Source organism: Sardina pilchardus, chromosome 24, assembly GCF_963854185.1.
Source record: "Sardina pilchardus chromosome 24, fSarPil1.1, whole genome shotgun sequence".
Classification (NCBI taxonomy): Eukaryota; Metazoa; Chordata; class Actinopteri; order Clupeiformes; family Clupeidae; genus Sardina; species Sardina pilchardus.
Window position 1 is genome coordinate 23,079,028 of NC_085017.1, and position 27,850 is coordinate 23,106,877.

Consider the following 27,850-nt stretch of genomic DNA (forward strand, 5'->3'; position numbering starts at 1 on the left):
TCTTCTAACAGTCCATCATCTATATTATCAAAAATTCATATTTTGCCATCAAAATGTTAAATATGTTCAAGGTTGTGATAAAGAATACTTTATGCAAACTTGAGATCTTCCTTTCAACATGTGAATGTAATGTAATGTGCGAATCCATCCATATGAACCACGTGCATTACCTTTCAAACTCGGTTCTCAGCAGGCGCTCCCTCTCCAGAATGGCGACGTGCAGCCGACCCCATTCCTTCTCCACGTCAAACGGGTGGTAGTTGGAGGGAACTTTGATCTGACCTGCCTGAACAGCACCCTACAAACACAAAGGGACACCACGATCACCACCTCATTAACAAGCCACTGAATTCATGTCATAGAGTCAGATTGGATGACAGCCTCTGTCAGATAAATTACGCTAAAAGGTGACTGATGTAGCAGATGCTGCTATCCAAAGCCAAACAAACTCAGGACTTTAGCCCGGGCCAACTGCTCATCAGGCAGTGACGCTGATGCTTCTCCAAACGGTAATAAAGTAAAAGGTCTTGCTTATAAAATGAAGCGAAAAAGTAGTCGTGGGTGTCAGTTGTGTATATAACCACAACTCACCTTAGCTTCTTAGTGACAGGAGTGCACAGACAAATTGAGATGGCACGTGTGATGCTCCAAGGTTTATCAACGCTGTACCTTAATATTTATTCATGTTTACCTCAAAGGATCTGAAGATCTGTTTGGAGCGGTTCTTGTCAGCCTCCTTCGCTGGGAGCTCGGTCTCTTTGAACTTGAGGAACTGACGCCAGAGAACCTGTGAAGACATCATGGAGCCCTTAGTACTCTGTCCTGGTGCCAAACACCATCATTTGTAACTGTATGCTTGAATGCCAAAAGCCCTCAGTCTCCAGTCTAAGGCTTGAGTAGACTTGAAAGTTGGGTCTGAAAGATGTTGTCAAATTAACCACCTATGATCAACCCATATCAAATCCTAATCCAGATTAGATATTTTATTTTCAGAGAATGCCACTTTTCAGAGAATGTCGCTGTTGTTCACAATATTGATAACTGCATAATGAAATGGTTAACCAATCTCACGTCTATCTCGTCGTAGCTGGTGGGGAACTTCCTCTCCTCGAACACGATGATGTGGTGCCTCATCCACTGCAGCAGCATGGTGACCAGCTCATAGTACTCCTGCCAGCGCAGCTCCAGCTCCTGAGACAGCACAGCAATGGCATCGTTACGGCAACATCATGTACAGTACAGCATTCATACACACACACACACACACACACACACACACACACACACACACACGCAGCTCCAGCTCCTGAGACAGCACAGCAATGGCATCGTTACAGCAACATCATGTACAGTACAGCATTCATATTACCATTTAGTTCACCTTTAGTTAATCATAAAGTTGAATTTAGATAGATGGATAGATACTTTATTGATCCCCAAGGGGAAATTCATTTAAAGTAGAATTTATGAAAAGTTGAATTTATGAAAAGATTAATTTAAATTTGACTGGTATTATTAAGCAGACGCTTTTTATCAGACAATATTTTTTTGTGTCACAGACTCGCACCGGCTGATTCAGGAATCAGACCGGGGCCGAAACAAATTGGTCCAAGTGAAAGTGCCAACTTTTCACGTCAACTACTACTCGTGCCAAGTCATCTGTTATCATGACACTTCAGCTCCTCCAGCTGCTATCAAAACAGGAATAAATCAACTTGTATATCAAGTTCACAGCAATTCACTAACATTAGTTGAGGCCTTGTCATAACCTTGGCATAATCAAGTCATGTCATTCGTCATTACGACACAGCATTTCTAAACAGGAATCTTGCGTTTAAAGCAACTATTAAAGTGTTTCCGTTACGGCACTAGTGTGTCTGGCCGTCTGTGTGCTGCCTTTCCAGTTTCCTGGCCCCGCCCACCTCTGACTGCCTGAGTGGTTCCTGCTTGGGTCTAATTATTGGTAAGCCATTAAAAGGCCCAAGATGGCATCAGAGCAGTGCCTTTGAGCCCGCCAGCATCCAACGGTTGTGTGAGAGCCATGGATGGCTGTGTGTAATATGTCTTATGTGGTGCCTCTTTACAATGTATGCTGAGTGCGGCAACTACTCTCCCAGACTGGGGAGTTTGAGTGGCTACGGTGTAGCACATCCCAGCCTAGGGTGGCTAGGGTGCGCCGGGTTTGGCATACGGCTGTTTAGTGTTTGTGTGGCCTGTGTGGCCTGAGGTGTCCAGGTTGGGACTGAGGTACGTTTTGAAATGTTCCTAGAGGTACGTTTTGCTGGGTCTGCAAAAACGTTCCCAGGGGAACGTTTTGAAAATGAGACCAGGTTGCAACCTACAGTATCTACACATAATCCGCCATCAAAATGTCTCACTGTCTTGTCTTATCTTATCTTATCAGACTCACGTTGGCTTTGACACCATCTTGGACATCGGGTACTCTGGGCATGACATCATAAACAGAGGAAACGTAGGTGATGATGGACTTCTCATCAGGGTGGGGAACGTCAACATCTAGGCAGCATAGGGTGGAGAGAGGTTAGCTATGCAGAGCTTAGGAAAAAGGAAAAACAACTACTACTACTACTGCCATTACCACTACTTCTACTATCACTTTATTAAAGGTAATGTTTACAAAAAATCGCTTTAATTCCATTGTAGGCCTACTTTCTACTTGCACTTTGTACTTGGCAGCATTCTACTGTAGGCCTAAGCTGTGCTTCACCAACCTTATCTACACTAAAAATGAGTAAGAATAAATGCCCAACAATTAAATAATATTGCTGAAAAATGTAATTGTGGTTTTACAGTAAAGTGCTGACAATATTTAGCCTGAATCTAACAAGTAGAGGGAAAGACTGCCAAGTAAATCAAATCTCAGACTGGATTATAATTTAAGCGATACGCGTGTCCAAACAGACAAATTGGCCGTGGCGACTGGGTTTATTACCTTCGGGATCGAGCAGACGGGTCACGCCCAGCTCGCGCTCCGCCACGCTGAACGCCTGCTCCAGATTCTCCAGGTTGGTCTGTCGGTAAACTTTTCCCATGTCAATCAAACCTGGCCTGGAGAGACAAAGCCGGACAGACAAAATAAAAGGGTTTCAGTATACCAATAACCTCAACGTTTTTTTTTTGTTGATTCGTGATTTGAAGGTTTAGCCATTACTAGCTTGCACGCTAAATCGCTAGTAACCTGGTCAACAAACAGGGCTTATGATATGTTGGTAGGAAAGACATACAGGCACCTTGAAACAATTCTCCTCTCCAAATGATCTAACAAGACATGTACATGTATGTATCTGTGGATTGCGCTTACAACTGAAACACCGAAACTGACCAAAGACCGAAACACACACAAGGTCTGCTTTACAGTATATATTCTATTCTATTCTATTTCAGTAGATGTTACACAAATTATCCTTAACCCAGCCAGGCCCATTACAGAGTCAGCCATTCTCTAACTTAGCATAATACCCCATAAGCATTTTTATAAGTGACATTATTATAATGACATTAATTATATCTTGTCTCCTTTCAAATCCGTCCAAACAGGGCTATAAAAAATGAAGGTCAGGTGAACATCAGTGGGTGCTTCTTCGTAGATCATAAATCTGGGCCTGCCAGCTGTGAAGCTCAGCCATGGGAGTGTGCAGGCGAGGAAGTTGCCTGGCCATGATTGACATGCCTTTCTGCAGGCCGACCTCGGGGGAATGTAACGAGGCAAGCAAAAACAAGAGACTCGCCCATTCCTGCCTCTCCTGGAGTGCAGGGGCCGTCGCACATCCCCTGCCCTGTGTAAATTCAAATCCAATCTTTCACGAGCAGCCGCTGCCAAGAATGCAGTTTCAGCTCCATGGCGTGTACACACAGGCTCTACATTTACATATTAAATTGCTCAGAAGGAGCATATCCCTACATCTCTAGCTTCTGCAGCGACACAAAACAGCAAAGCATATTTTCACCCTTTCACATTTTCACACCTACAGCACATACCGTTGCCACTCTGCAGTTTCAGTTACTGTTAGGGAGTTTTATCATGTTTTGCTCTTAAATTAATGATTTATAATGATTTTCTTTTAGAACTAGTGGCCAATCTTTTCTTTTTTCTAACAAGTCCACATAACCAACTTTTTACGAGACTAGAGAAAAAATGGAACATTCCTCTAGTATCCCTGTCTCCCATTCTTGTTCTAACAAATCCACAGCGACACCGAATATCAGATGCAGGATGCGGTTTCTTCAAGAGATAGACAGAAAAATCCATACGCTGCCTGCACTCTTCTGACTTGGTAGTATCCCTGCTGGCTCGCCATGGGGGCCTCTTCGAAGTAGCATGCTTGTCGGTAAGACATCCTGTCCCGAGAGATGGATGGATGGTGGCGTGACGCATCCCCCATCACCTGCTCCCCGCTCTGGGAGCTGCGGCTGAGGGACCTCCTGCTCACCGAGCTCCTGCTCACGGACCTCTGGCTCAGGGTCTCGCCAGCCGATTCGTAGGAGCTTTCGTTGGGCAGGTCATCGCAGAGCATCACCACCCGGTCCTCGAGGTCGCTGACCGAGCCGTGAGCGCTGCTCGAGGCTGAGCTGCCATGGCGCTTCTTGCGGTGGAATTTCTTCTTCAGGCTCCACATGGTGATCCGTGATGACAAGAAAGTTATCCTCCTTTAGGTTCAGGCTTGTCTAATGCTTTAAGAAATCCAGACTCAAGGCGATAGCTCTCATTTTCCATGAAAAGTTAGACTGTAGGCATCACAACTCCCTTCATGTGCACATGGTTTTCATGGTGCCTGCACACACACAGTCATAAAGCAAGTCTTCACAAGAAAGTCTTTTACGTGATCAATTCCCGATGGAATACTTCATGTTAGATGTTCAAAACATCTCCAGTGCAGTCTTATCCTTGCTCGGCTCGGTTCCTTGCCGGCAGATTGTTTTCCCTGCAGAGTTTTCAGAGAGCAGGACTGAACTCCTCTCCCCTCTCTGGGTCGATACTGAAGTGAAGAGTTTTTAATCACTCTCGGATACCTACTCTTAGCATAGCTGAACTCTTGCAGGTACATGCTGCAAGTTAAAAGATTTGCCTCCAGGGTTGGCATCCTTGAACTCTTTCTTCCCCACCTCCACCAGAAGAGTCAGGTTTCAATTCATATCCATAATCCCTCCCTGTTCTTTCTCTCTCTCTATTTTTACATAATTATGTGGTGGCGTGGGAGTGTGAGAGATTTTGTTCTTCATTGGATCCCTTTCATCCTTACGTGTCACACATTACCTACAGAATTGGAGAGCTTAAGCCAGGGACAGCTGTTGCTCAGACATGGCGCTTCTCATTTTAAGTTGAGAGACACACTATTTTGCATGTTTCGCTATTTATTTACAACTGACGTTTCGGCAACAGCCTTCATCAGGATTGAATAATGTTTTGGCAACAGCCTTGCATAACTAAATTCTCATGAAAACTGTTGGCGGAATGTCATTTCATCCTGATGAGGACTTTTGGCAAAACGTCAGTCATCGTGATGAAGAACGTTGCTGAAATGAGAGTAGCAAATAAATAGTGATTTATCTAAGAACTCACTCTGGCCAGCACTTTTGTCTGGGTGTGAGTTCCTTCACTCTGTTTTTCCATGAAGCTTATCATTTATCAACTGTATTATAGGTTACCCCATGCTCCATATCTGTGTCAGGGCAAGTTGCTGCATAGACATTTCAATTGGAATTTTACAGCGCTTCCTTAACGCATCTCTGGATTTCCTATTAGCAAGGAATGTTCAGCTTTCAGAGATTATGGCTGGATGTTTACATCTAGCATAAGAGCCTGTGAGATGAAACCAGAGTGCTTCTCTACAATATTCAACCCCTTTCTCAGAGGATCTTACATCTACAGTATGTGTGCTGACTTTTCGTGTGTGTTCTCTTCTGTCAGGGTTTAGTGCACTGCAGGGCTTGTCTCTACTACTGTCTGACAGACTTAAGTCATGATGATTACAGCAACTGTGTGCCGTGCAGCTTACCTGTGTGGGTGGGCTTATACTGGCATTGGTGCATGATAATTGTACTGTAGTATCAGATCAGTTACCCTATTTTACCCCTTTGTGTGGTGGGGCTCACCTGTGTGTGTGTGTGTGTGTGTGTGTGTGTGTGTGTATGATGTGTGAATGTGGTTGTGGGTGGTGTGTGTGTGTGTGTGTTTGCGTGTGTTTGCGTGTGTTGGGGGGGGGGTAAATGTTAAAATGCTTAAATGTTATGGGCTATAGTGAGCAGTATTTCAATTGTGTTGATGTGTATGTGTTCAGCCCTGCTCTGTTTGGCTGGTACACGCCTGTATGTAAAAGTGTGCATGATGCAGTTTTCATCTCACCTGTCTGTGTATGAGTGTGTGTGTGTGTGTGTGTATGTGTACTGCGTCTCGCCTGTGGTTGTGTATGATATGTGTGGGTAGTGACAAGCTACAGTATTTCACCAGTGTTAGTGTGTACGGTATGTGTTCAGTCATGCTCTGTTTGGTATGTACACCTGTATGATATGATATGTGATGTGTGTGTGTGTGTGTGTGTGTGTGTGTGTGTGTGTGTGTGTGTGTGTATGTGTCTCACCTGTGTTTGTGTATGATGGCGTTGAAGAGCTTGCCGTCCCTCCAGCTGGTGGTGAAGTTGTCGCAGCGCATGCCGTGGTAGCCCTCCGACATGCGCTGGGACCACAGCAGAAGCTTCTCCTTGGCCGTCATGTCGTCCGACTGGCCGTTCACCTGGATGTCGGAGATCTGAAACATACAAGGAAAACAACATGAATCATGAACCCAAGAATTAACCTGGGTGTCAACAGGTATTGGGCCAGTGCTTTTACCCCTTTCCGGCAAGCAAATGAGAGTCATAGATTCAATAATAGACAAATGAATTCCAGAAAGACTGCAAGTGGCAAGACTGCAAGTTTCAATGATAGAATCTGCTCAATGTTAAATACGTAAGCCTTAATCTTAAACTTGATCTGTAAAATGACTATAGAAATATGACAAATTGATTTGAAATTGTATAAATGTGCTACTTCACAGGCAGACACTTGCTGAATGAGTGGAGTCAACATGGAGCAAGAAGACACGACACTAAGGATTCATCCTATTGCATCGCCTTAGCACCCTTGTGTCCTTGCACTCCTAAGCAGCACCCTAATACCCTAAACCCTGTGTTCGACCCCTTGAATTCTTGACTTGCTACTGATACTGAGTATCCAACTAGGTAGAAACCTCAATGTCATCAATTAACAACAATTGGTGCAAGGAGGTAAGCATGTTTGATAGGATGCGCCATAAAACCAATCGGTCTTGAGAATTGAAGTAGCAATAGTGACTCTCCAGAAATACTGGGGAATATCCAAACGACAGTGCAAGGTATATTACATACATTCTTAAAACAAACCAGTGGTGTATGCAACACCTTTAGTGTTGTTATGCCAGTAATTAGCCCATACAAATATTAATAATGCACTTTAATGAATCTTGGCAAAAATAACCAAATAATGTCGTTATACATTCCAGAAAAAGGAATAAATGGAATACTAATAGTAATTGGAACTTTCTGGAAAGATTTTTGTGTGTGATCTCAGTCAGGGTGTGCTATATGTGAAAGTGTTTGGGTGTATCTTGGTGTGTGTGTGTGTGTGTGTGTGTGTGTGTGCGCGCCTGTTTTTATGAGGTTACTGCTCATCACTGAGATGACTCATGGTCAGGATTTCCCTCAAGCTATAAGATATAATTTTACCAGCAAGCAGAGCAAGAGGGCTGGGAAAGGCAGCCTGGCACTCATACATACCAGACACAATCACCCCCACACACTAACACACACACACACACACACACACACACACACACACACACACACACACACAAGAATCCATGGTGACTCAGACAGCACATGGAAACTTTTTCTCCACCCAATTGCACTGTAGTTTTACAAGACGGCAAATGATCTGAGCTTCCCTTTCTCTCAACACACACAGAGGGTACAGAGAACACAGTTACACAAACATTTGCAAGCGCGCGCGTGCGCACACACACACACACACACACACACACACACACACGCACAGTCGCACACACACACACACAAAAGCATGCACGAACACACAAACACACACACGCACACATGTGCACATTCATGCACACATACCCACGTAAACACACAAAAACACACACACACACACACACACACACACACACACACACACACACACCATTGTAATGCTAAGAAGGAAACCATTGTTTACAGGTTCATAACATATGCCAACTGGAAAGCTGAAGTGTCAGATGATGTTGTTTTTTCCTCTGCCTGTTCTTGCTTTATTCTGGCATGACATAGAGCAGCAGGATAGAAAGAGAGCAAGAAAAAGAGAGGCAGAGAGAGAGAGAGAGAGAGAGAGAGAGAGAGAGAGAGAGAGAGAGAGAAAGAGACGAGGAAAGTAATTTCTACAGTAGCCACACAGCTGGGGAGCTTAATCACGCTGCATGACAGTGGAAACACAAACTGAAGGTCAAATGTGACAATCTAAATAACGAGCTAAAGAAAATGTCTGACTCGTTAACTCCCCTGTTCCTGTGTGCCAGTCTCCGTTGGTCCAGAGGGGAATGAGTGAGTCAGGACAGAGAGCTCTGACTCACCGCTAGAGACTGTGGTATTCCCCTGCATCCCAAGTCTACCATTAACAAAGAATAAAAATATCTCCTTCTTGATCTGGCGGCGGTGAGCCTTCCAGCTGATGTTCCCAGAGCCCAATTTAGTTCGCATAAATTGGACCCAGATTCAGGGTTACTGGGGAAGCAGTGTTTTTCCATCGACTTTAATTCAAGTCCAAGGGGTCTTTTGTTGCGCTGTTTAGTCTGGTCTGACATTTTTTTTCTGATAACCAGGATCATGTGTGCGAGTGGTGTCCGGGAGACTCGGACCTGTGCCAGATGCAGCACCGTGAGTAGCCAAGGTTCTGATTGAATCGGAACAGTTCTCTTAACAAACGTGGGTGGGCTCTGGGGTTGTATGTCAAAAGGATTATTATTACTACACTACAACGTTTGGCCCACAGTTCCTCTCCCAGGGTCCACTGGAGAAGATTGTGCTACTACTACTACCAGAGTTTTGCTCATTAAGTACAATAGAACAATGGAGAACGTGCTTAGTCACACTTTACTGTAAGAATCATCAATTTGGCTTTTGTTCCTTTGATGGATTGTAAGTAAACATAAGCTACTTCAGTCCTACTAAAGTTGTTTGCCGATTGAAGTTAGCAGAGTGGAGCATGATATTCGGGAAAGTGACACAAACTTTCTCCTGTGTCCGGTCATTTGATTTTTTTGCAAGACTCACAAGACTTGAGCTTTGAGCATGATTCTGGAAGAAGCATGTGTGCTAGTTTATGTATGTGTGTGTGTGTGTTGTGTGAGGTAGAGAACGTGGTGTGTGAGTCATCCTCAGCATCCTCCCCGGCATAATAAAAGCTGACCACTAGGGGGTGTGTGCCTCCCCTGGAGGCCCTTGAGGCAGAGGGAAATCCCCACTAGAATCTGCACGCCCTTTATCCTGATAATACCTCAAGGTAACTCTTCCCTAACATTCGACTGCCATGGCCTTTAAAGTGCAGTAGGGCCTACAAAAGTAAAATCAATTGGAATTACTATTGGAATAAGCCCCAATAGGCCGCATGTTTCAGTGATTTTAGAACAGCCAAGGGTTGTTGTTAGACAAGACACAACGCGAAGATCACAGTTCACTGAACTAATCAGTTAAATGCTATTCCTGCTTGCATGCATGCCTTTCAAATCATGCAAACAAAAACAAATTATGGGTAATCTATTTGATGGAAGAACAAAAGAAAGGCATCTAATAACAATAATAAATCATCTACTAAATAGAAAAACAAAGGCTTGTGTGGTCCTTCAGGCATCTCTTGCTAATCCTGCTATTAACTGACTACATCTGCCCACCTAATAGGCCTCCAGTTATGTCAGCTGGTTATACTTTGGTTCAGAACTCACTAAACCCACTTAAAACACCATTCTATTGCAGCTATAATTGCCTACAGATCAAGCAAGGCCTTAATGGATACAGTACTTCCCTCTCCATTCTAACCCATAACCATTTATCCTTCACTGTCTTTATTGTCTTTATTTTCTTGAATTTCCCCTTGGGGATCAATAAAGTATCTATCTATCTATCTATCTATCTATCTATCTATCTTGTCTATGCATTTATCTACTTTTCTCTTTTTCTTTTCTCTCTTTATTCATCTACATGTATGTATCTACTCGTACTGTATCTAACGTCTACTGTATGGTGTCTTACTGGTGCCTTTACCATGTCTCGGTATACATTTCGGGTTTTATGCTGTCTTGGTGTGTTCTGGCTAAGCACCTTGTACTGCTACTCTGCATGATAGGCGCTCTACAATACAAATAGAGACAGACTGGCTGATAACTAGGAAATGGAATGCTTTGAATGTTACGAAGAACAGAAGTCTGCAAAGTCTGTAAACTCTGCAAAAACCTCTGGCATGTCAAGACCCATCTATGCAAGGCAAGTTTATTTATGAGCATGTCATCTCCAGACGAATGTGCTGTTTATGCAGGGGAGGAGACCTACCTGGAAGTGGAGGATGATGGTCCATATCAGTCCTAACGTCAGCTTGGGGTTTCCATCTGCAATGTCATCATTTCTGATGTTGACCAGCTTGACCTGTTCAAGGGGAGTGTGGGTAGAGGATTGGATGTGTTACTTTAATATGCCAAACGCCGCTAAATCATCTGAGCATCTGAGATTGAACAGGTCGATTCCTTCTAAAGACGTTGGTCTGCTGGTTTACCTGTCTGTGTTTGAGGAAGTCCAGAGCAATCTGTACATTCTGGAGTTTGTGGAAACGCATGCGCCCTTTCTCACGGGGCTGGGGAGGAGAGAGAGATGGAGAGTTAGGAGGGAATCGTGAACAAAACCCAGTGAATAACACTCTTCACCTCTGTGATAATGCACGTTGTCTTTATCCTTCGACATCGACAGAGCGATCCTGACTCTATACTCTATGCTGTGACCCTGGATATGCAGAGGATTCATAGGGTCTGATGATGAGACGAATGACGCACATTACATGAAGGGAGAATGACAGTTCCTCATGTGAGCAAACAAAGAATCTGCCATGCTCTTTCCTCCACCCAAATAATGCAGCCTCCATCAGTTACAGCTACTGACTAGGCTAAACTACACACAAGACACATGGGAGAGTTGATGAGCAAGTACAATGATATGCAAACCGTATGGACAAGCTTGGTCTACATGAAGGCGGTTCAGTGCCATTTAGAAAATGATACTATTTCACATTAGAGACAACTAAGCTTCCCAGGTGCAACTAGATACACAGATGTGCATGTGTGACACATGCCCCTCTCATTGACTTCTTACAGGCATAAAACTGTTCCCGGTGAACAGTTCCTGGACAAGCAACCTAGTGCTCTTGGCAGTGTTCATCAGCCAGCTGTCACTGAAACGCGGAGCGCACCACCAGAGATCATGCACCATCTCAGGCCATCGCAGACAAATAGCCAATCACAAGCTGAGCTATCATGGGAGGCACATTCTTTTATTGGCCTGCATTGAATGATGTCACTTCGATGACTACATGTAATCTGAATGGCAGGGAGTTCTTCACAAGACTGAATGAAGAAAGAAAAATGATCAAATGTACACTTCAAGTGCACTTTACTGCACTTTTCTGGCATCATGAATGAATATCTTAACTGTTCATTTGCAGTATCCCATAAGACACTCTCATGACACTCTAAACAATCATTAAATTAAATTAAACTAAACTAAAAGAAATTAAGATTACACTTTTCCAATGTCTTTCTGGCTCATGAACTGAACTGTCCATGGACAGTGTCATGCCGACTAAAGAAATACGTTTTTAAGAATCTTTTTTGCTTGTACTGTATGTTACATAAATAACTCAAGTAAGACAGTGATTTCAAACAGGCAAGGTTTAACATGCCTGAATATCAACAAATGTGTGTGAATTCTTTTTTAAAAGAAAACATAAAGAACAGAATAGGGATTTAGTGTATATTTTCAAAAACAACAGGAAGTGACATCATGCACAGCCCAGAAAGGTGGGAGTGACACATGCCACGCCTTTTTTTTTTTTTTTGGAGAGGTGCCCCCCGGGTTTCCATAGAGACCCACTCACCAACCGCAAGTTCCTGACAACGTCACGCTCCCTCGGCTACCCAGCAAGGGCATGGCAAGAGAAGAGGCAAAGGCAGAGGGGTCACAGTCAGGCCAAAGGGCAAAGGACAGCAAACAAAACGCAGAAAAAGGAATAGTCAAGGGAAAACAAACTCAAAGTGCTAGAGGTAGTTGAGAGAGAAAGGGAGAGGAAGAGAAACAGGGGAAGGATTATGGAAGGGACAGAAAGAGTGGAAAAGAAACCAGTGACTAAGTTAGACAAATGGGGTATTGATATTAACGTGTTAACAGCAGTGTGAAAAAAAACAAGCTTTAATGCAGTGGTGAAGAAAAGAAAAACAGTTAGGGTTGACCAAATAGTGCTCATATCAATCAAATGCAAGTGACAAAAACTCGTTGTGCACATCTACCATTCACTTATATGTGTGCTTGTGTCTTGATACTAAACAAAAGCATTTCCGCATGCAAGAAACCAGCTGTTCAAATCCTGACACACTGACAACAGAAAACGAGTAAGAGAGGTTACGGGAGGTTAGGTGAAAAACAAAAAGCCACGTCGTAGTGTAAATTCAACTCATGTCCAACTGAGGTTAAGAAGCAACTGAAGTGAGTAGGAGGTGAGTCTTGGTACTGGAGAAGGAGGGCATTGTGGGTAGCAGAAGCAGAAGACACCTGTACAGTACTAGCTGTTGTAGCGTGGTCAGACGTTACTTCGAAAGGGAGTCACCCTGATCTGAGAGTAGGCATAACCTTTTCGATGCTTAACAGCCGAACACAAATACCTTGTGTGCGTTACCATTCTTGGCTACTAGGATTCTGACTCTAAGGTTGATTTCACACTAGGTCCGTTCTAGCAAACCAGACCCCAGACCACCTCTTTCAGGCGGACCCGAGTTCGGTATAGTTGCTTTCACATTATCAAAAACAACCGACCCATCGGACTAAACGAACCCGGGTCCGGTCCAGGGGACCTAGTGTGAATGCGCCCTAACAGTGACTCTAAAGTTGAAGCAGGACCGTTGGATGGAGAATTTGCATCCAGGTCAGTGGTCCACAGTCGGTCACCATGGGTACGTCAGCACTCACCAGTGTCTCGCCCGAGAGCACCTCCAGCAGGGAGATGAGGTTGTGTCCATCTCTGAGGTCCTCATAAAGGTCTGTGATGTGCCTCTGGGACTGAAGGAGATAAACAAACAAAAGACACAAAATGTAAATAACACCGCACCAACTGAGCAGTTTTCTGTTTTGCAAGCGTTACGTTGTACATTCATATATGGCTTGCCATGAGAAATAATATCCAATGTGTTTCTGAGCAAAAGACCTTTTTTTCTGAAAAAAGACCTTTTTCCATTTTCCATGTCTCCAGTGAAAATATGGATGGAATTCTCAAAATTCAAATACATAACAGAAAGGATGTATCGGTGTTCAACAAATATGCTGCATTCTGTTAGAATATCTTTTCGGGGTTAAGGGATGACTACAGTACAAAAACAAAACAGGACACAAAACACACAGACATGAAAAAAGCTACCAATCATGTCAATACTTGCAGTGGGTCTTACAGAGAAACTGTACAACTAACAAAGACTAAATAACACAAGAAGACTTTCTCATAATCAAAAGAGATCATGGACTCCTGTGCAAATCTTCAACAAAAGGAAAGCAGAGAGCTTTCTAATCTTTAGACTTAGGCAAAACAACTGCAGATAACAGCTGATTGGTGAGGGTCTGACACAGATTTGGCCAGGATTTATGCCACTGTTGATAAGTGAAGCCTCAACACAGGACACCAAGGCAATACTACTGAAGAGGCTCTTATCACCCCCCCATTAACACACTGCTACTGTATCCACATCCTATGGCAGTCAGACCAGACACAGATGTCTTTACACAATCAGTGGGATAAACAATCCTCCACATCATGTGTTGCACAAAAGACATGAGTCCACTACAGGGAAATGGACAGACCTACTATATATATATATATGTATATATATATATATATAAAAAGGTCCTGTAATGACTGAATCTTGATGTAAACAGACTTTCCGGGAGGGAAGCATTAGGCCTCCAACTGGACATGACAGCTTAAAAACATAAAGAGAGGGCCTGATGAACAAAATTAATTGTTACTTTTTATTATCTATATCTATGCTCAGCAAACAAAATACATAGATACTGGAATATATCTCTTCAGACAGCAGATGATCTGCTGGATCCATCAGGTCAGACCTGGGCCAAGCCTGGAGCAGACCCTGGTACTCTCTTAAAAGTGACCATGTCTGGTGGGTGAACGGCAGTCTAATGTGGATCGGCTGTGCTAGTGGCTAAAGTGGTGGCGGGTATTACTCAGACGCCAGTGTAATCTGGCCCAGATCTGGCCCCGATGCGGGCCAGATCCGCCTCACTTTCGTTTGTCATCTGGGACAGAACTGGCACAGAGCAGAAGCAGGCTGAGAGAGGGAGACACCAAGAAAAGCAGATAAGCGTTTAGGATTTAGCCTACCCCTAGACTAAAAGGAATAGGAAGGACATTTTAAAAATACCCATAGGATTGATAAAAAATACCCATAATTGAAAAAGGAAAAACTTTTAGTCTAGGATTAAGCTAATTTGGGGTGTGATGTAACCCTACTGTAGGTTTAAAGGCATATGGGGTGTCAGGGATTAGGGCTTTGGCTACGTAGGGAAGCTATGAGGGGTGTGATTAGTCCGACTCATGCAGGTGAAAGCAAAGGCCCACTCAGCACTCAGCAGCGGACAAGAGGTGGACCTACCTCAGCTCTCCAGTGCTGTTAGAGGACCACAGAGAGACAGGAAGTGACACGGGATGGAGGGAGGAGGGTGAGAACAGATGCAGAGACACAGGGACAGGGACCGAGACACAGAGAGACACAGATACAGAGAGAGAGAGAAAGAGAGAGAGAGACAAAACTGTGAAAGATGCTGGAAAGACAAGCTTTCTGTGTGATGAATGGAAAGGAGACCAGAAAAACACACAGAAATAAAGGCATGCAGTTTGCCCCGATGGCAGCAGGAAGATTGATTTATTGCTTAGACATTAGAACATACAGCAACTACTTCATCGACATCAATGAATGGCACATGACGACATTTAATACATTTGACAAGGAATGGTTCACTGGTTCATGTTTTATTCAATAGCTATTCACTTTAACCTTACTAAACCTTCAAATTCTATAGGAAAAATTGACCAACAAATTGATTACTCTGCTCTACTTAGCAAAGACATACTGTATGTATTAAACTTCTTCACAGTTTAAATCTCTAATATACAACGTTAATAAGAATGGGGTACAGACATATATGAGGATTGTTAATATGTTATCATATAATAATGTTAATGTTTTATGAGAGAGTGAGAAAAGTATTCTAGTAAATCAATGGATTAATATGAGTCCACTGTGACACTGTGTACTAAACCTAAACCACAGTGTGTGTGTGTGTGTGTGTGTGTGGGGGGGGGGTGTCCCCACCTTGACAAATTATACGTATTTAGGCACAGAATGTACCTTGTAAAGACATATTACTATGTCACAAATCACTCACAAATAAATGTAAATATTGATAATGAAGAACTGTTTTCATTATAAAAATTGATGAAGCACAAAACTTTAAAAAACCTAATCTTCTACTCAACTCATGTCACACACTCATGTCCTCCCTGGCCACGGAGCTGAACGATCAGTCAGACGTTTTGCACACATGGTTTGACTGATGGTGTTCATGACACAACAGGCATAGGTCCTGTTTAAGGTGTAAATGTTTAGTCTACAGTAAATGAGTTTCGTAAACACCACCACTCTCTACCTAGTCAGCTCTCTACCTGTAGAGTGAGCCTGCTGTTTCACAGCAATAACAAGGGAAGCCACTCAGATGCTAATCGCTTGCGAGGGACAGGGGAAGAAAGAAAGAATGAAAGAGAGAGAGAGAGAGAGAGAGAGAGAGAGAGAGAGAAAGAGAGAGAGGGGATACATTTGAATTGTTGGAAATAATGAAAGAAAGAAAGACAGAGACTGATAGAGCGAGAAAAACAGAGAGAAAGAGAGAGAGAGAGGGAATAGATTTAAACTGTTGGAGGTCACTTGAGAGCTTAGGAATTGCGCCGAGAGCCAGAGACAATTAGAATACAATCCTAAATTAGGCGAGGGGGGGACTTCTCATGTCCATGTTGCGAGTGCCTAACAGACACTATAGTGATTCTGAGAGCAGAACACCAGCAACAAGAGAACACTATGTTGTCCAGCATGTTGTCCAGACCAATGATGCTCATCGAACACAATGGTCAACCACAGTGGCTAAAACCACAGCCGACCAGATTAGCTCCAGGAGCCAGGAGGACCAGGAGACTCTGCTGAGATTTAAACCAGCTGACTACAGTATGTACTGACCTATTCCCCTCCCAATAAAAGACAGATCTTGTAGTAATCTGGTTGTTTCTGTTTAAGTTACAGTTTAATGAGCATCCCATTATCATTATTATTCATATCATTGCTTTGTTATTGTTGTTGTTGGTATATATTTATATTAATATATATTTATATAATATATATTAATCACTGTTACAGTACATTTCATATTCATTTAGCCTTCAGTCCTTTAAGAGTGTATCTTTCAATACAGAGCTTGTGCTTTGATCAAAATCAATTACAAGGGATTATACTGAAGTCTGGCTAATGCTCTACAGTTTTGTTTAATTATACAGCATGCCTTCATCATAATTAATACTATTAAGCAAGATTAAAATGGAGCTTGATGCTGTGAACATGTGTGAGGTCTATCAATTCTCTTTTTCAGTTGGCAACTGCTCATGGTAGCACCTTAACTATAATACGGCCTGTCCAAAAATACCCATAAGCCCTCCAAAAATGTTACGTGTGTGAGAAAATTCACAGGGAACATCTCTGTGGTAAATCAATAGTGTTCCTGCTAGATAAGGGAATCTCAGCTATATGTGATACACTGCAGAGATATATAAGGATAGCGTGTCAAATTCCAAACATAAAAAAATAAATAAAAAAAACATTGGGCGGCTTGAGGGCGTAATAGGAGACAATGACTCAGTACACAAAATGGTCCAGACTGATAAGGTTTGTGGCCACAACACCAGGTGCAAACTTGATATTACTGACAACTACACATTTTTTCAACATGAACATTTTTCTGCTGATCCGTTCAAATGGAACATTGATTAGGGTTATGGTTATGGTTATGGTTGCTTAGCAGACGTCCAAGGCGACAATTATCATTTATTATATCTGGATTGTAGGCTATCTCTTAAATACCGGTAAGCAAAATCATAAAGCTGATTCAAAATGTACTTTGCAAGTTGTGCTATACATCAAATTTGCACCAGCAAACATTAACTGAATCAGGGCCAATGAAACTTGTTGGGAATGTTTAAAAAAGCAGCTACACAACATGAACGGGGAAAAATACAAGTGGAGGTGTCAATGCTATTTATCATACCTTCAATAAGTGCTTGTTCACCCATTTGGTGAAGGTCTTTTTCTGAACCCGATCCCTTTCATCTGTGCAAAGAGAGAGACAAAGAGAGGGAGGAGAGAGAGAGAGAGGGACACACAGAGAGAGGGAAAAAGGATATTACGTTAATGTACAACACTCAGTGTGAATCATAACACTAAATAAACATGACAAACGAGTAGAGAGGAAAACATGGCATAGGTGAAACATCATTGCCGCAATACATTATGTTCAGCGCAGGTGAGGTGGGTACACATTCTGACAGAGGTCTGTGAAGAGCACACAAGACTGCCCACACCCAGGCAGCAGAGCAGACACGCCCTGATGGAGCAGCATAATAACAGAAGCCTGGAGTCATACCATGTGTTTCCACAGAGATGGAGGACTAGATAGGAATCACACACTCACACACACACACACACACACACACACACACACACACACACACACACACACACACACACACGCGCACACAAGTATGCATATTCAAACTCACACACACAAACACACAAACACACAAACACACACACACACACACACACACACACACACACACACACACACACACACACAAACCATCATAAGACTAAAGTCTCCTAACCTATGACTCACTTCGGTCATCTTGGTCACTGTTTTTGTGCATGACTGCTCCCTCATTTCCTTTCATTCTGAAACTTTCTACGCTTTTTTCCCCAATCGGTTGGATTACAGAGAAGGGCTGGGATCAAAGGAGGAATCTAGTGAAAACCAGGCCCTTTTGCTAAAAATGGAAGACCAGTGAGTTTTCCAGTGAGAATGGTAACCTGTTCAGAACAAATGCAGTTAAGCTAATGCAAATAAACTGCAGTGAGTGTTTCAATGAGAAAATGAGATTATGCAGCGTGCTCAAAGGAACCAAGGCCATACCACCCACACACGATAACAACTCCATTCAAAAACACGTTGTTCACACTCTCCAGGCCCTGAGGACACTAAAGACAAACTTTAGGCAGTTTGGTAATGACTGAATCCCAGGTAGTCTTGATGTAAACAGACTTTCCTGGAGGGAAGCAATACCAATTGAACATGACAGCCCAAAATGAATTGCACGTTCACACTCTCCAGGCCCTGAGGACACCAAAGACAAACTTTAGGCAGTTTGGTAACACATCCATAACAGTAAGACCATGACAACAAGAAGCATCCGAGGTACAGGGAGACATCATTTCATTTAGAGTTTGCTGGGTCCTGACCCACTGATCACTGATTACATATTTTGTGTCAAACGTGCATTTGGCGTGTGAGTGAAGATGCATGGCTCTCTTCACAGGAGAGTCCTCCAAGTGCTTTCGAAAAATCCACTGTGGACTGCGGTCAAGGGGATGATTTACAAAAGGCAGAGGTTACAGTACAGTATAGGCTGAAAGTCCAGGCTGAGCGAGAATAAGTGGAGGTTGCGAGAATGGGGAGAGAGAAAGACACAAAGAAAGAAAGAAAGAAAGAAAGAAAGAAAGAAAGACAGAAAAGAGAGAAGGGAGAGGAAAAGGAGCAAAGATCAAACAGTGATAGATAGGCCAGCACTTTACATTCCTCACTCCCGACATACCTCTGCTTTTAACTACCCTGAGCGTCACAGGTGTTCTTCATTCTCAAGTTGACCCCGTGCTCTACTACTTTCACTCACAGCTAACAGTAGTCAAAGGCCAGGGAGCGATTGCATCAGCTCAAGCTAAAGCATATTAGAAGACAATAACTCACGGATGGGTATGAAAACGACGCCATGATGCGCGTCATTTCTGCTAACAGCAACGAGTTCAATACCAAACCACAGACCAAGAAATGCATGAGGATGGTTTAGGTGGTGATTTTTTTTTTCTCCAAAAAATGAATGCTTGACAAAACAGCTTCAGGGCTCCGTTCAATAGATCATTGCATTCCTTGAGGCAAACCAATTTTGGACTATGATTCTCTTGTTCTATAAAGTGGTGAAGGGAGTCGTCTGATTTGCTCAATCTTTAACCATCTAAAGCAATCAGTCTAACGGTATATAATTGATTTATGTGTTCTGTTGTGCAACACAAAGCGTGTCTGTTGCCCACATAAGTCAGAAAAATGCAGCGGTTGTTCTTGCTGTGTGCCGGTTAAAACAGAGGTGCAGACTGGAGCCGGAGGAGCCAGCTACATTGCCGCCATGACACTTTCGAGGGGTGTGGTCCCCTGACAGTCCAGACATTAGATGACCCTGCTGAGACTGAATCCAATCTGATTAGCTTCACAGAAGTGTTGGTGGGAAACAGCAATTTACAGAGGTCACGGCTGGCCCATAAAAATTACAAAAGAACGGTTCAGTAACGACCGAGGCGGTGGAAATCCATGACATCCTGAGCTCCACCAAAATCCTGCTTGAGCTCAATCCATATCCATGACATTCCAGCTCTCCTGAAAACGCTTGCACAAGGCTAACAGATGCCAAGCAACCATCCCCCACCTCCAACAACACATGCACGACAAACACACACACACACTCTTATCAAGATAACAAATAGCCTTATGAATTTGACCACCTAAGCATAAGGCTTAGAAATACCAAGCAACCCTTTCATGAGACACATAAACTCACAAGCACACACACACACACACACACACACACACAAACAAAACACACACACACACACACACACACACACAATCCTTAAAACTTTCATTTGCATAAAGCTTAAATATGCCAAGCAACCGCCCAACACACACACACTGAATGACTACCATTAGAACTTGTGCAGCATATACTTGCATGGCCCTTTACCTTTCTTTGCATAGCTGGCCCTGAGCATCTCCTGGTAGCAGCTCTCATCAGCAAAGACCACATCACTGCCTACGCTGTCTGTCGAGTAAGTCCTGAAGCTACGCCGCATATCTGCAGGTACGGTGTGTGTGTTGCCCCGGCAAGGCAAGGCAACGGCAGGCTGTGTGTTGCTGGAACTGCTCTCCCTTGTTCTCTCTCTCTCTCTCTGCACTCTGGAGTAGCTTGAGTTGAGCTGTGCTCCAAACCACTGCCTCAGAGCAAGAGAGGGACCATGCCAAGGGGTGGGTGTGATTCTCTCTCCAGCACAGTGCTTCCACTCTTACTCAATCGCCTTCTCTCTCTCTCTCTCTCTCTCTATCCCTCCCTTTCTTTCTTGCTGCCCTCCCTCAAGCTTTCTTTCTTTCCCACTGTCATTCTTCTCCTCCTTCCTTTCCTTGTACTCCCTCCCTCTCTTGGTCCCCTCCCTCAAAATGTTTGTTTCTACTCTGTCATTCCACTTCTCCTTCCACTCCCTCTCTCTTTCCCTTTCTTTTCTGTTCTGTCTCCTCCTTTCCCCTGTGAAATACCTGCCCTGGGGCGTCCCTGTAAGTACCTGTCATTCCCTGCTCTGAGCGTGCTCAGAAGAGGGCTGGTCCTGCCCAGACCCTCCTGCACACCTCACTCAGGTGTGGTAGAGGGGAGGGGAGGGGGCATGGAGGTCTGGGTAGGGCAGTGAGATGGGACTTTGAAGAGGAATGGGTGTCAGAGGTGAAGAGGAAAACTACCTGTCCTTCAATAACAATCGAAGGATTCAGATGCAAAAACAGTTTTTGACACGTTTGCAGAAATATATAAAAAAAAAAAAAAAAAATCTTTATCAGTCAAACTGTCATTGGGTTGTGTTTTGATTTTGCTTCCTGTTTTATCAATAAAATCAACAGAAATAACAATAAAGTCATCATGACTTCTGCAAATTTGTGAAGGTTTTTTTTTAACTGTTTTTGTATCTGAGCCCTTCCTGTCTAAATGAAAAAGCCTGCTGTCAAACATGGTGGGCTTGAGGGGTGTCGATGGATGGGTGGAGCACTGTGTGAGGGGTGTGAAGGGGAGTAAGTGTCAGTGGCAGAGGAAAAATGTTAACTCCCTGTCCTTTAATAACAATCTGTCTCCCCTTCGTGAGAAAGCCTGTTGACTCTAAGGGATGGAGAGAGAGAGAGAGAGAGAGAGAGAGAGAGAGAGAGAGAGGGAAAACACTGCCTGTCTCTCACTCTCTCCATCATGAAAATGGCATTGCGTGAGGCTGTGGGGCTACTGGGTAGGGCCATGAGTGCGAAGCATGAAGTCTAAAGTGGAGTGTATGTGTGTGTGTGTGTGAGAGAGAGAGTGTACAGTAAGTGTGTGTGTGTGAGTCTGTTTTGTTAACTTGATTTTGCGGATATTTCAATCAATCTGCTTTTCTCTATTTAGTACAATTACAAATAGTATTGAGAATATTGTTATTTACCAATATTATCACAGTGGAATTGAAAGATGAACACATTGCAGCATTGTTCAAACAGTACACGCACCCATGAATCTGTCACCACAGAGCTACAATCATACAAGCTGTGGCTAAACACGCACACAAGGTCACAACATTCATTTCAGCAACGGCAAAAAAACAAAAGAGCTGAATAATCATGTTTTTTGGAAGCCATTGACTGGACTAATGAAAACAAGAGGAGCAATTGACTGAGACAGACAAAAGTGATTATGCACATCTGGACAGCGTGCGGCAAAGATAGAGCATTAGAATGCATGAGGAACCACTCTGCATGTTTGTCTACGTGTGTGTTCATAGTTATGTGAGTGCCAGTGCATCTATACTGACTGTGCATCAGTGTCTACTTGTGCATATGCTAAGATTTGCACAATTATATGTATACGTGTGTGTGTGTGTGTGTGTGTATGTGTATGTGTATGTGTATGTGTATGTGTATGTGTATGTGTATGTGTATGTGTATGTGTATGTGTATGTGTATGTGTATGTGTATGTGTACAGTATGTGTATGTGTATGTGTATGTGTATGTGTATGTGTATGTGTATGTGTATGTGTATGTGTATGTATGTGTGTGGAGGACCCATCACACCACACGACCGCTTTACACATCTGCAGCCGAGCGCGGCGAGCGAAAGGGCGCTGAGCGACGCGGCGGTGGATTCTGCGCACATCAGCGCGGGGCGTCGGCCTGTTGGGGCTTGATCAGAGACAGGCTGCTCTGCTGTCACCCATCCACCACCGGTGGCCTGCGTCCAACTCACAGATGTCTCAACCAATAACAGCCACCGAGTCAAACTCAAACATGTACCACAAAAACAGCACTGTGAGATTAAAAATCACGGTACGTCTTGGAAAATAGAAAAAATGGGTGTGGCATTCAAGGCAGTGAATTACTATGGTTAAAGGGAATACCGCCGTGGACTACTGCTGTAGGCTACAAATGAGAGAGGAAAGGAGAAGAGAGGGGGGAAAAAAACGTGTTGGCTGAAATCTCCAGAATCTTGTTCCCCGAGGGTGATCATTCCAATGTACTGGCTCATCTCTAGTCCCTGGCTGTACTGTAGCCACTCAGGACACACCCTTCATACAGGTGCAGGAGACAGAATATACAGAAAGATAATACGTTTCTTCCTACGGTAATGTATACACTGCACAGTAAGCCATAGGGGGCAATCTATAGAGCTAGAGGTAGAACCTATGTTTTTTCCTCACTACCGGGTTCAAGAGATCTGTTTGTAACTTGAGCTGAGCTTGACTTCATAACATCAACAATGATTCACCCTCACACTCTGTCACCTGGAAGGATTAAGCACAGGCACAACAGCCAATAAAAATGTGTTTATGTTTGAACAGTTGTAATTACAACTGACAAGGGGGCTGACCCAGGAATGGATCATCCTGGCATAGCCTGGCAAAGTTCTGGCTTAGACTGGCAGTAGTTCCAGTTGCAGCCTGGCTCGGCAGGACATGACACACAGAACATACCAGTCAATGTCATGTGCCTATGGGTTTGAACAGTGTAGTGACACTTAGACAGCACCTATGGAATGGAATGTATACAGTGTATGTATACAGTGCATAATGGTATACAGTTGGTATAATGGTATAATTATGCTTAGAGAGTGCAATCCAGGGAAAGATCCGGAATATACTGTATCAAGGTCGAACTGTGCCAGGACCAACTGCAGTAGGGACAGAGGTGGAAAAGTCTGGCTTCAGAAAGTAAAAGTCCTCCGACATATCTGTGCCATCCATTCATTTAAACCAGCTGATTCTAAATTGCACAACTCTTCAGCTACTGTAGGTAGAGCAGCTAATTAGTGAGATCACCTGTGTTAAGTGCAGAGGTAGAACTAATCCATGGTTGGATTTTTACTTTCTGAAGCTGGACTTTCCCACCTCTGAGTAGGAATGACTCTAGCATACAGAGAGAACAAGCAGAAACAAGCACAGTCTGTCTCAGGTCTAAGGTCTCAACACACACACAGACACAGAATCCTCCTACTGGGCTGTTTGGCGCTAGCGTTCCAACATGCATAGCAGATAGAAAATCAGATGCTTTCCCTCAGTTTACACACTCACGCTTAAACGTGTTCTGCGCACAAGATGGGTGTCCTCTTCTGCATTCACAGGAGGGCGCCAAAGTTCCACGGTGGGAGTTGTAGGTGATACTGAGCAGAACCAGTCACTGTTATGCAGTGAAATAAAACACGGCTCAATCAATCAGTCCAAAAAAGATTATATAACAAATGAAACGCAGATGCTGATGTTTTGAGCTACCCCTTATTATTCAGTTTCTACTTAGGTGGCACATTCTTTGGCATCCTTTTTTATACCGCAGCATGATTTCATATGGGCGCCTGCGGAACATGGCTTGTCGAGTGTTCACCAGGTGAAGATTAGTTTTAGAAGATTAGATAAGTTCTTGTTTAAAATTTGTTTGACAAACAAGAGCTGCTTTCAACATTGCTTTTGCATGGAACGTAACATTTGTTTCTCATGCAAAGTTGCATAACTTATGCATACTTCATAAGCAGTAATACGTAAGTGCACAAGTGTGCAACAGAGCGTGTAAGCTATGCAAAATGTGGAAAGATTTCAGAAAGACACCAAACTTTTGCAAAGAGTGCAAAGGAGTAGGAATGCAATCAAGCGAACAAAGACTAGGAATGAAATATAGACACTCGAGGCGTGTCAAAGCATCTGCAGTGCAGAGAGTCGAGACCTACGCATTCCAGCATTCCACCGATCAGGCACAAGGAGCCTCTGGCCGCACCCAACACTACCTAACTGCCAACACTTCCCATCCCACACGCCCATACCCACACAACACACCCACCCACCCACCCGTTCCTCCGTCCACCCCAGGCTGGCTCCATCACCTGAGGAGGCTCTGTCTGCTGAGGTCTGGAGCCTACGGTGCACAAGGGCCGTGCCAGCACATGAAAAGTGGAATGTTAACAAACAAGGAATCTTCACCATCTGCACAAACACACAGACAGAGGTACACACACACACACACACACACACACACACACAAAAACAGACCCCTACAAACACACACACACCCACCCACACACACTCATTTATGAGTCATGTACGAATGCCATGTATTTAGAAGCAGCTCTGTGCCTTCTGCCCTCTGTGTGTGAGTTTTCAGTCACAGAAGGATTACAGCAGTGAACACAGCAGTAGGCTACAGTACAGAACAGATCAGACACCTCTGTTCACTGAGTAAGTCTGAAAAGAAATAAATGCTATGCACATCTTAGGCCTACAGTAGGCTATATCATAATACTCAACAAATATTCAAGAGCTCTCCGCTCTACGATCTTTGACACACATGCTAGAGTTTCAGAAAGTATGTTATTTCTAGAGTCTTAACAATGATGCTACATTTTTCATCGAAGAGCACACATGTAAGATCCTAAAAAAACATGTTAATGTTCATAATGACTGGTATTCGTGGGTTTCATCCGGTCCCTTTCCACAGGTGTATCAAATCAAGCACCTTGATTATGAATGCAGACTGCATGGTGCTTGATTAATACACCTGTGGAAAGGGACCTGATGAAACCCATGAATAAACTTAACAGTCTGTATGTAGTATGCCATCCATCCTCTTTCGATCATAGATCATATAATTATCTCCCTCTTGTGGTTGTACTGAAGTGTTACGCTAATTAACGTTCAAGATGAATAAATTGAGTTAAATGGTACATGGTGAGTTTACTAATCACTTTGTTATTTCTTATTATTATTTTGACAGAGGTATACATGAATAGCTATTTCTCATTAGGACAAGTACCTCTCAGATTTATTTTGGCCAATGAGGGCTTGCAATTCTGCCCTTGGAAGAAGCCTTATTCTTCATATTATATCTGTGGCTTTGACATACTAAAATTAAATGTGTATATTAATTATGTTTAAATACTTTCGTTCATTTACTTCATGAAAATGATCTCACAAGAATGTGAAATAAGAGCACATATTTCTCAAAAGCTGCGTATCCCTTTTCCTCTCACTTAAAAAAAAAGAAAAAGAAAAAACGTATTTGCTTATTTGCAGTCGTCAGTCGCGGGACTTATGTAGTCAGGTCCAGGGTCAATATTTAGCGAGCGCTCTGCTCTTTAGTTTAGCCCCGCTGATGCGCAGGCTGTTCCCATGGCAATGTAGGCCAAACACACAGAAGCTAGAACATATTTATAGCTGGGTGTATTTTTTTTTTTTTTTTTTTTACTGTTTCCACAGAACAGCCAGGGAATGTCTCCACAGCACTCCTCTCGGAACAGTTGAGCTGTTCCCTTAGGGAATTGATTACTTCTCATTCCTCATCATGCATAAAACTTATTTGTAGGCTATAGCTTACAACTGCTTTAGCAGTTATACTGCTATTTTATGCAGAATGAATAAAAATGAATAAATGCAGTAGGCCTATTCAGCTTAATTTTCAGCTTCAATCTCAAGTTGAAATACACTGATAAGGGTATTGATTAGCCTATCACTAATGACAAAAAGTCAACATGAAAATAGAATAACTCGTTGCAGTGTAACATGTGGTAACTGTTACAAAAGTTAGGCTATAGCAGTTGCCAATGCATTACTGGAAGTAAACTCCTTATAGCACTACCTCCTCCAGACAAGGACTATTTTAAAGTGGACCGGACAGTAGATGGCGGCGCGTTTTTTATAACAGCTGGCAGGCGAATGGTTAACATGATCTGCCGCCCCCACCTCAACTCCCGCCCTGAGACCTCCTCCTATCCGATTTAACTTGCATGAAGATCCGCGCATTGCACTTACCTGCGCAACACATTCGGCTGTATAAATGCGGTCCGACTTCTCCGCACGTCATCTCATGTATGTAATTCGCACGTCCATATATTATGTTAATGTCAAATGCGCCAAAACAGTTGGCCGCGGCGGCAGAGGACAAACTGCTGCCTGAGCCAGCCATCTTCCAGTCCGAGAGCGTAAAATCCGGGGGTCTATCGGTCTATATAGCCTGCCCCGAAAAAAGTAGTCTACTTTCAAACTCCGCAACTAGCGCATGGAACACGTTCTTTTGTTTTGAGTCAGTCAGTGAGGAAAGGCAGGGGAAGAGCGGTTTCGTCTCAAATTGCAAGGGATGAAATCTTCATTTCCATGTAGCCCAAGCCCAACCCATTTTGTTTTTTTTGTGGACGTGCGAGGTTCTTCTTCACCATTCACTCCTGAACGCTGATCCGCAACACACTGCTTCTTCGCACCATTGAAATATGATTCGAAGGGACATCCCCGATAGGTTAGGCTATTCAGGATTCAGACTAAGCTCGTTCATCAGGACGGGCGGTGTTTAGTCTTTCAGTGCATGTAGACCAATGTGTGCAACTTTCCAGACGTTGCGTAATGTGTCCTGGGATGGTGTCAAAGGCGCACGAGACAAAAGTGTTTCAGGTAAAAGTCCGTCGGGAGGATATTATACCGTTTTTAAGATCATAAGATCAGTGTAGCCGAGATGACATATTGACAATGCCAGCATTGTCTTAAATTACGTCTTAGGGCCAACACCTTTCTTATGCGCTTAAATTTAAGAAAATAATAACAGCAAATTAGTTCAGATGGCTGTTGAGCAGTCCTAAATTATTTAAATGTAGCCCAAAAATACTTCAAAAATCACATTAAAAACCCCTTCAAAATTACGACCTTCTCTTAGACCAGAGATGTGAGAGTGAAGCAACTGTGAGTGGGAAACGTGAGCGTGACAGCTTAAAATTCAGGGGCGGCGACTGCAGTGCCAGTATTTTATTGTACAGTAAGCCAGGTGTAAATCGAGTTTAAGACAC

The 27,850-nt window shown here is 43.3% G+C and overlaps 1 protein-coding gene across 2 annotated transcripts in view; it reads right to left on the bottom strand.

Moving 5' to 3' along the window:
- Positions 1 to 27,850, bottom strand: part of pleca (plectin a) — a 128,567-nt gene that overhangs the window by 28,887 nt on the left and 71,830 nt on the right. The window contains exons 2-12 of one of the 2 annotated variants that reach the window (XM_062529854.1): positions 17,709 to 17,770; positions 14,996 to 15,010; positions 13,305 to 13,394; positions 10,849 to 10,926; positions 10,629 to 10,721; positions 6,600 to 6,766; positions 2,954 to 3,069; positions 2,411 to 2,517; positions 1,072 to 1,191; positions 692 to 787; positions 171 to 298 (exon numbers count right to left, since the gene is read on the bottom strand). In XM_062529854.1, coding sequence (XP_062385838.1) covers positions 171 to 298; positions 692 to 787; positions 1,072 to 1,191; positions 2,411 to 2,517; positions 2,954 to 3,069; positions 6,600 to 6,766; positions 10,629 to 10,721; positions 10,849 to 10,926; positions 13,305 to 13,394; positions 14,996 to 15,010; positions 17,709 to 17,770 — 1,072 coding nt within the window. Of the gene's footprint in view, positions 1 to 170; positions 299 to 691; positions 788 to 1,071; positions 1,192 to 2,410; positions 2,518 to 2,953; positions 3,070 to 6,599; positions 6,767 to 10,628; positions 10,722 to 10,848; positions 10,927 to 13,304; positions 13,395 to 14,995; positions 15,011 to 17,708; positions 17,771 to 20,505; positions 20,830 to 27,850 lie in introns of those variants that run through there. The other variant, XM_062529855.1, reaches the window with a different exon arrangement.